At 38.6% G+C, this 10,247-nt stretch overlaps 1 protein-coding gene across 1 annotated transcript; it reads left to right on the top strand.

The window, feature by feature from the left end:
* Window positions 1-2,722: 2,722 nt before the first annotated feature.
* LOC127079481 (uncharacterized) lies at window positions 2,723-3,343 on the top strand. Its single transcript, XM_051019858.1, has one exon. It carries the CDS (start codon window positions 2,723-2,725, stop codon window positions 3,341-3,343), a length of 621 nt encoding a protein of 206 aa, XP_050875815.1.
* The last annotated feature ends 6,904 nt before the right edge of the window (window positions 3,344-10,247 follow it).

Below are 10,247 nucleotides of genomic sequence, written 5' to 3'. Positions count from 1 at the left end.
GGTAGCATACTTTTGGCGTCATTGCTCTGATTAGGATTGTAACACTCAGGGGTTAATGAACGTTTTTCATGATTTTGATAGTAACAATGCCCTTTTGTATATCATTGTATATGATAGTTGTGATGGGAATTTGTTTGCTTATTTTCTTTTGAATGTGTAAATGTACGACTCAACTTAATTATCTAAATGATTTCCGTTGCGATGTTTTGTGTATTGCTGCTATATGGACTAGGTGAATCCATATACAGTGTTGTTTATTATTTAACAAGGACTAAGTGGATCCTTGCGCAATTGCCGTGTTGTGTAATTTGTTTAAGTGTTGATGAAATGATATAGTGATGCCTCAATTTTGTGTGAAATTTGTTTACTCTGATTTTTAATTGAATTTATGACGGGTAGAATTGGGGTGTTACATTAGTGGTATCAGAGCAGGTCGGTCCATCCGACCATGTTGTTGAGTCTTTTGTTGTTTAACGATCTTGTGTTGTTAATTTGTTGCTAATCCTTGTTTGTGTTGTGAGAACGAGTGTAAGATGGCCGGAAGAAACGCTGGGAGGAATGATGAGGCTCTTTCTGCAGCTATGCAGACAATGGCTCAGGCGTTCCAGAACCCACCCAATGCTGACGAGAACGTGGGGTCTCGTAGTCTGGCGACGTTTCAGAGGGAGAACCCGCCTACTTTTCTGGGTAGGTATGATCCTGAAGGAGCCTTGGCTTGGTTGAAGGAGATTGAAAGAATCTTCAGAGTGATGGATTGCACTCTTGTGCAAAAGATCCGTTATGGAACTCATAAGCTGTCAGGTGAAGCCGATGATTGGTGGGTGGACACTCGTCTAAGGTTGGAAACTGCGGGCGAGGAGATTACTTGGGAAGTGTTTCGTAGAGAATTTCTGAGGAAGTATTATCCAGAAGATGTGCGAGGAAAGAAAGATATTGAATTCCTCGAGTTGAAGCAAGGGAACTTGTCAGTCATGGAGTATGCTGCTAAGTTCACTGAATTGGCTAAGTTCTATCCTCACTATGATGGAGCCAATGCTGAATTCTCTAAGTGCATTAAGTTTGAAAATGGATTGCGTCCGGAAATAAAGAAAGCTGTGGGATATCAAAAGATTCGCGTCTTTGCGGATCTGATTGATAGTTGTAGAATCTTTGAAGAGGACAACAATGCACACTATAAGATCTTGTCTAAGAAGAGAGGAAGGGGCCAACACAGTCGTGGTGAGCCATATGAAACTCCGGTTGGAAAAGGGAAACAGAAAGTGATTCCGGGTCGAAGAACAAGTGGGGGAGATGCTCCTGCTAATGTTATCTGTTTCAAGTGTGGAAAGTCGGGTCACAAGAGTAATGTGTGTAGGCTTGGTGAAACGAGATGTTTCCGTTGTGGTATGCCGGGACATGCGGCTCGTGATTGTAAGCAGAAGGATGTTGTTTGCTTTAACTGTGGGGAAGGAGGACATATCAATGCTAAATGTCAGAAGCCAAAGAGGGGACAAGAGAATGGTAAGGTGGTTGCTTATGCTTCTAGACAATTGAGGATTCATGAGAAGAACTACCCTACGCATGATTTGGAGCTTGCGGCGGTTGTGTTTGTTTTGAAAATTTGGAGACATTACCTTTATGGATCTAGATTTGAAGTCTTTAGTGACCATAAAAGCTTGAAGTATTTGTTTGATCAAAAAGAGCTGAACATGAGACAAATGAGATGGCTGGAATTGCTAAAGGATTATGACTTTGGGTTGAACTACCATCCGGGAAAAGCGAATGTGGTGGCCGATGCTCTAAGTAGGAAGACTTTGCATATGTCGACCTTGATGATGAAAGAGTTGGAGTTGATTGAGAAATTCCGAGATATGAGCTTAGTGATAGAGGTGACACCAAGAAGTGTGATTTTGGGTATGTTAAAGATTAACAATGATTTTCTTGATAGCATTAGAGAGGCTCAGAAGTTGGATATGAAACTTGTTGACGTGATCATTGGACTCGGACAATCTGAGAATGAGGATTTCAAATTGGATGCACAAGGTGTGTTGAGGTTTCATGATAGGATTTGTGTTCCCGATGATGTGGATTTAAAAAGGATGATCTTGGAAGAAAGCCATAGGAATAATTTGAGTATTCATCCCGGAGCAACTAAGATGTACCAAAATTTGAAAAGATTATTTTGGTGGTCGGGAATGAAGCGTGAAGTAGCTCAGTTCGTGTATGCGTGCTTGACTTGCCAGAAATCAAAGGTGGAGCATCAGAAACCTGCGGGGTTGATGCAACCGTTAGAAATTCCTGAGTGGAAGTGGGATAACATTTCCATGGAATTTGTGACGGGTTTACCGAATACATCTAGAGGATGTGATGCTATTTGGGTGATTGTTGATAGGCTTACAAAGTCGGCTCACTTTATTTCTATTAACATAAGTTATCCGGTGTCGAAGTTGGCGGAGATTTATACCAATGTTATTGTGAAGCTGCACGGTGTTCCTCTTTGTATTGTTTCGGATAGAGATCCGAGGTTCACTTCAGAATTTTGGAAGAGTTTGCAAGAAGCTTTAGGTTCCAAGTTGAGGTTGAGTTCGGCGTATCATCCTCAGACGGATGGTCAAACGGAGAGGACTATCCAATCCTTGAAGATTTGTTAAGGGCGTGTATTCTTGAACAAGGAGGTTCATGGGATACTCACCTTCCGTTGGTGGAGTTTACTTACAACAACAGTTACCATTCAAGTATTGGAATGACGCCTTTTGAAGCTTTGTATGGGCGGAGGTGTAGGACTCCGTTGTGTTGGCATGAATCTGGTGAAAGTGTGGTACTTGGATCCGAGATTGTTCGAGAAACTACCAAGACGGTTAAGATGATTCGGGATAAGATGAAGATTTCTCAAAGTAGGCAAAAGAGTTATCATGATAAGAGGAGAAAGGATTTGGAATTTCAAGAGGGTGATCATGTGTTTCTAAGAGTCACACCTACGACCGGTGTTGGACGAGCATTGAAAGCTAAGAAGTTGACTCCTCGTTTCATTGGACCGTATCAAATTACGAGTAGAATGGAAAAAGTTGCTTATAGAGTGGCGTTACCGCCAAACCTCTCGAATTTGCATGACGTGTTCCATGTGTCTCAACTTAGGAAGTATATTCCGGATCCGTCTCATGTGATTCAAATGGATGATATTCAAGTGCGCGATAACCTTACGGTTGAGACGATGCCTTTGAGGATCGAAGGTCGTGAGACGAAGTCCCTACGGGGAAAGGAAATTGATTTGGTGAAGGTTGTTTGGATTGGTGCAGTCGGAGAAAGCACGACATGGGAATTGGAGAACAGGATGCGCGACTCCTACCCCGAGTTATTCGAATGAGGTAATTTTCGAGGACGAGAATATTTAAGTGGGGGAGAGTTGTAACACCCCGATTTTTATTAAGTGTTATTATTATTATTATTATTTTTTTTATAATGTTTGATTTATAATTATTTCGGTAAAATATTTTATTGTGTGTTAATATATTATTAGAGTTTAATTATGAGAATTGTGGTATAATAGCTATTGGGCCTAGTGGTGTATATAGTAATTAAGGGAGGGGTAACAATTAAGCCCATTAGTTAGTTTTTATTTAATTAAAACAAAGAATAGAAATAGAAAGAAGAGAAATAGAAAGAAGTAGAGAGAAGGAGGAGAAAAGAGAAGAAAAGAGAGAAAAGTTAGGGTTTGGAGGAGGAAGAGGAAATTGGAGAAGAAGAGCATCATCTTGATCAACCCAAGCTTGCTAGAACACTATAGAGTAACTCAATCATCATCTCTAAGGTAAGGGTGTGAGTTATCATTTCCTATAATTATGAAAATGATGGGTTTTATGTGGGTAATGGTTGTTAGAGGATATTGTTGGGTTTTGATGTTGTGATTGGATTCCTTGCTTTAAAAATGTTGTTTGTATTCTTGATATAGTATTGATTGTTTGTGATTATTGAACATGTATCAATTCTTTGCAAAATGTTAGGGTTAGGTTTAGAAGAATGATAAATAACATTGTGTGTTGTGTTGTTGTTGATGATTTGGGGTTGATGTATGTTGTGAAAAATATGCTATTGTGCTGATGAATCAAAGTATGAGTAATTTCACAAATTGTGAATTTAGGAAGTGTTGAAAATTAATTGAATGGTGTTTAGAATGATGAAATAAAAGTTAAATTGTGGTTAGAATGGCTTTGTAATATTGGAAATATTGTAGTTCGTTGAATTCTGAGAATGAGACTTTTTATGGAATCGAAATCGGAGGTCCGGAAGGTATTTAACGGTCAAAAACGCATTTTCTATGTTTCCTGCTAAATTCGCGGCGCGAAAGAGAGTTCGCGGCGCCAACTGAGTTGAAAACAGAATTCTTTTGTAAACTTCAAAAAGTCATAACTTTTGAACCGTAACTCCGTTTTGGTCCCCGTTCGAAGCGTTGCGAAGCTTATAAAATTTTCTACATGTTGTTGATGTTTATAGGCCATTATAAGGGCTTATTTTAATAAGTGATTATTTTGGAAAAGTGATTAATAATTGATATAGTAGGAAGCCTATTTGATTAATGAGGAATACCACTTAACTATAGTGTGTAGGTGTGCGATGTAAATAAACATAGCATGAGGTTGAATTACCTAAGAGATTGTATGATGAAACAATTGATTGTGATGAATATTCTCATTTGTTTTATATATAAACATATGTATGAATGTTGGTGAAGATGATGTTGTGTGAATGCTTTTATGCATGTGAATGGCGACGTGGCCTAAATGGCAATAGCGACGTGGGCTTCGGCCATTGTGATGAGTTATGTTGATGCGATGATGATTTTGGTGTATTGTATCATTTATCATGGAGTCACATACATTTGCATAAGCGACGTGGCCTTTTGGCAAAAGCGAAGTGGGCATAAAGCCTTGGCCTTGATGGCAAAGCGACGAGTCGGTACCGCATAGCATTTGCATAGTTGAGTCACATATGTTGGTTATGTTTATTTCCGCATTTTGTGATAATTGTTGTTATGTGACGGTTTATGATGTGCGGTGATATTTTGCGATGATGCGATGAATCGTAATGTTTTATGATGGATTGATGAAATGTTAAAGTGATGAGATGCTATGATGTAACATTGATATTGTGGATGATTATTGACTTTGTTTATGATTAAATACATAAGCATTCAAGTGAAGGATTGTGCGATGTGGTAACAATATTTCTAACTTTCCGAATTTACTTATATATTGCTTATCATTATCTTGATTATATGATTTGAGTATCTCACCCTTTTGTTGTTGGCCGTTACCTTTATATTGGTAACGTGCAGGTGCTCCGCGTTGAGAGGAGGATAGTGGTAACATACTTTTGGCGTCATTGCTCTGATTAGGATTGTAACACTCAGGGGTTAATGAACGTTTTTCATGATTTTGATAGTAACAATGCCTTTTTGTATATCATTGTATATGATAGTTGTGATGGGCATTTGTTTGCTTATTTTCTTTTGAATGTGTAAATGTACGACTCAACTTAATTATCTAAATGATTTCCGTTGCGATGTTTTGTGTATTGCTGCTATATGGACTAGGTGAATCCATATACAGTGTTGTTTATTATTTAACAAGGACTAAGTGGATCCTTGCGCAATTGCCGTGTTGTGTAATTTGTTTAAGTGTTGATGAAATGATATATGTGACGCCTCAATTTTGTCTGAAATTTGTTTACTCTGATTTTTAATTGAATTTACGACGGGTAGAATTGGGGTGTTACTGGTTCCGCAGGTACAAACTCTCTCCATGTTTCAGACATAATCCAAAGGTGTTACAACAGATGTTTAGCTTGAAGTAGGTGTCAAAGATTCATGTCTGGATGACCTTATCCTAGCCTTAAATTCCTTCCGCCCTCCATATGAGCATCTGGCTTAATTATTGCATAAACCATCATCATGTATTAATCACGTCGCTTCACTCATGCATATCATTCATCGAGCATAACATGAAGCCGTGTGTATAAATTTGGAGTATCAAAGCCCAGTATTTTATTGGCATCTTCAAATTCCAAACTTGTCTGATACCTTTTAAAACCAGTTAGTATGACGATTCTTCCAAAATCCAACTTGCTTGGCATCTTTTAAAGCCCAGTTTGCTTGGTAACTTTTTCCAACCTTCAGGGTTGATGATCCTCTTTTCCAACCTTCAGGGTTGAGGAACCTTTTTTCAATCCTCAGGATTGATAACCTTTTTCCAATCTTTAGGTTTGACGATTCCTCTCGCTTCCAATCTTCATGGTTGTTGAATCTTTCTCCCACCATTAGGGTGATGATATACTTTGTTTCTGACCTTTAGGGTTGACGATCCTCTTTTTTCAACCTTTGTGGTTATTGAATCTTTTTCCAACCTTTATGGTTGTCAGAGCTTTTCCAACCTTTAGGGCTGATGGCCCTTTTTCCGATCTTTAGGGTTGATGACCTTTGTTTCCAACCTTCTGTTGGTGTAAGCCCTAAAGGCCAATACTTTTGGTACTTGTATCGAATTTTTTATTAATAATAAAAGGATTTTTCTTTATTATGTTTGTTTAATAAAGTCCCTAGAATAACTAGTCCGTTTAATGTATCAAGTATGACTTAATCATGAGATCACATTAAACATAAGGACACTATTCTTAAAGTATCCGTAGTCGAGCTTTATTGTGAAGTAGGATAACATTAAAGCATTAAGACTATTATGTATATAGACTGATGATCACATCTCATGAATCATGGATAAGGATTTATCACGTCTTAAACATAGGTATGAATATTAAGAGTAATATTTATACTAGATTGACCCGCTATGAGAATACTATATAGAATGTTATGCAAAGTGTCATAAGTTATTCTCATGGTGATAATGGTGTATACCACCCTTCGACCTGAAACCACTATGGACCCTAGATGTAGAGTCGAGTGCCTTATTGCTAATCAAACATTGTCCGTAACTGGATGATCATAAAGACAGTTGATAGGTACTCCACGAAGCATGCTAAGGGACATGAGTGACCTAGATGGAATTTGCCCATCCTGCGTAACAGGATAAATGTCTATGGGCCCAATATTGAACTGGACAAGGATGACACGGTCTATGCCTTGTGTTCAATATAAACATAAGGGCAAAAGGGTAATTGTACACATAAGTATTATCACAAAAGGATTTGTCAGATCACATGACATTTTCGTGTCTTGGATAGCAGTGATGTGTTTCTAGATACCGCTCACTGTTTATTATGTTAAATACGTGATTTAATATAATTGCCAATGCCGCGAAAACCTACAGGGTCACACACAAAGGACGGATTGATGAGAGATAGAGTAACTAAGGAACACCGTAAGGTACGATGCACTTAAGTGAATTGTAGAACATCATAAGGTACATTGTACTTAAGTAGAATACGAAATATGGTAAGGTACCACGCGCTTAAGTGATTTTGGCATATTATAAGATATGGGCCACATACACTTAAGTGGGCTTTTTAGCTTGTAGCCCACACAAGTGGTTCTATAAATAGAACCCTTGTGCAGAAGCATTAGTGCAGTTGCAATTTCGTTTTCTCTCTCTCTCTCTCTCTCTCTCACTCAAAGCCTTCATTCGTAGCAGCTAGCACTGAGATTGAAGGAATCCGTTCGTGTGGACTGAGTAGAGGCGTTGTCGTCGTTCAATGTTCGTGATCGCTCCATAGATCTGCATCAAAGATTTCGATCGTCACAAGAGGTAATGATTCTATCACTGATCATGCCCATTCGTAAGGATCACTAAAGGAGAAATTTTAAATTCCGCTGCATTTTGGATCGCTAATCTCCTTCAGTGGTATCAGAGCCACTTACGAAACCATGCATCAGATAGGTGTTTATTTTCTGTATTAATATGATTAAAAGACGGAATGAATCAAAGAATAAACGAGTAATTAAATTTGGCATCATGTGTGTACGATTTGGATGATTGATGTTGACTATGCTTCGGAACCGACATTAGTATGGTGAAGCAGCGATACATCGATCATCCATAGGTTACGCAATTGAGACCGATCAAGTTATATATATGATATAAGTAATCCTAATGTAAAGTACAGTATATATGATATACTATTTCTGTTTCGTCCATTCAAACACTTAATGGTTGTTTTCCTTTGAGTGATCAATGGTCATTTGCTTCAGAATCCGACATTAGTATGGTGAAGCAATGACCTATTGATCAATCATACTGAATCAACAATCGAGGTGTGTTTGACGGTCTGAAATTGGTGCATTAGGGTTAGTGACAGCACAAGGGTTGTGCTGTCAAAGAGTTGTGAATTGAGGGCTTGTTGGATCACGTCTGTTGACTGTTTCAAAAGCGCTGATTTTGGCCACGTGACGTTCGTCATGGGCCTGTGACGGTCGTAACAAGCTGGACATGACGGTCGTAACATGCTTTGTGACGGTCATCACATTCACAGAGTCAGAATTCTCGGCGTTTCTGTTTTATGACTGCGCAAGAGTTGTGTTGATGCAAAACGACGTCGATTTCAAATGAATTGTTCATTAAAATTTCGGCCAGGGGAGCTTCCCCTACAACCCCTCAAGGGGCGCTTCCCCCTTGATCCCCGTCCGCTGATCGGTCAGTGGAACCACCGTCCGCTGACCGGACAGCGGAAACCCCGTTCCCGCTGACCGGGCAGCGGACCCCCCGCTAACTCTGCATAGTGTGATCAGTCGCCGAAATTTAATTTGGTTTTAATTAATTAAAAGAATTAAAATTAATAATAATAATGTGTTTATTATTATTGTCTTGTGGTGATCGATTATGGCCTTAGTTTTCCTTTATTTTGTTTTGGGATTTTAAAATACGACCTGCGTGTCGTGCCTCTCTTTTAATCTCTTAATGTAACTTCTTTTCTCATCTCACTCCCTCGTATGTAAAACGAGTTTCTTCTGTAATGTAATGTTATGAAGAAAGAGAAGAATTCAATATCAAAGGAGGACAACCTTGAAGATCTTGCTTGGAGAAGCTTAGATCGTTATTAGGTTAGCTTAGGTTCTGTCATTGGCTTGGGAGAACAATTGCGCTAGGGGCCATAACTGTTTCATTATGTATGTTGATGCATGTGAATGTATGTTGATGCATGTGAGAGACGATTTATATGATAAATAAGCTGGTGAGATCAGAATAATTGCAATTCCCTCAAATTAAATATTAAGTTTAAGCTTTCCAAGTTTTAGCACTCATCAAGACTAGTATCAGATAATGTAGGTTTCGCCTATGCGAGGTGCATGTTCTATATTAGTAAGGTGCGATGGGATAATTGTAATATCCAATTGCTAAAACAATGGGTCAAACTTAACTAAACAAATTATAATAAGATTATATGTGTTTAGAAGCAAGAGTTAGAAATGATCCATGTGATGGATTGAAATAAGGAGTTATTCGCCCAACTAAAATATTCGAGAGTTGTATTAGATACAATTGGAAGGAGTTCCTACCTACATAACCTAGTTTTGTGTAATCCTCCTACGCGGACTTAAAACAAAGTGAAATGTGGATCTCGACCCACTAGAAAATCTTCAAACGGGATTTTTCGAATCAAATGATGAGGGTCATTTATTTTGAGTAAAATAGTGGGAGCACATTTAATTAAAGGCCTAATTAAAAATGTCGATACTTATATTTTCATTAATTTCATGTAGATTACCATGATAACAAACACCTCTAACAATATTTTGCGATCAATCCTTGACTAAGAAAACCGGGATAAATTTTCTGGATTGGCACCGAAATCTGAGGATCATCCTCAAACATGATAGAAAGCTGTATGTCTTGGAGAAACTTGTTCCTGAAGAGGAACCTCCTAGTTCTGTACCTAAGGCAGAAAGAGATGCTTATAAGAAGCATGTCGATGATGCCAATGAAACTGCTTATTTCATGCTGGCTACCATGAACTCAGAGTTGCAAAAGCAACATGAGAACATGGCAGCGTTCGATATGATCGAACACCTGAAGATGCTCTATCAAGAGCAAGCAAGGCATGAAAGGTTTGAAGTTTCAAAAGCCCTTTTTTAAAGGCAAGTTAGCTGAGGGAGCCCCTGTAGGTCCCCATGTGCTCAAGATGATTGGGTATGTGGAAAACCTTGAGAGGTTGGGTTTTCCCCTCGGAAAGGAACTTGAGACTGATTTGATCTTGCAATCGTTTCCAGATAGATTCAGTCAATTTGTCCTAAATTTCAATATGAATGATATGGACAAATCTCTTCCTGA

The sequence above is a fragment of the Lathyrus oleraceus genome, chromosome 5, assembly GCF_024323335.1.
Source record: "Lathyrus oleraceus cultivar Zhongwan6 chromosome 5, CAAS_Psat_ZW6_1.0, whole genome shotgun sequence".
In the NCBI taxonomy this organism is placed as follows: domain Eukaryota; kingdom Viridiplantae; phylum Streptophyta; class Magnoliopsida; order Fabales; family Fabaceae; genus Lathyrus; species Lathyrus oleraceus.
The sequence above is the reverse complement of the archived record's forward strand: the minus strand, read 5'-3'. Positions and strand labels throughout refer to the sequence as shown.

What these genes read in the sequence shown, in the direction of transcription:
- LOC127079481 (XM_051019858.1), top strand. Translation starts at nt 2,723, where the DNA reads ATGACGCCTTTTGAAGCTTTGTATGGGCGGAGGTGTAGGACTCCGTTG.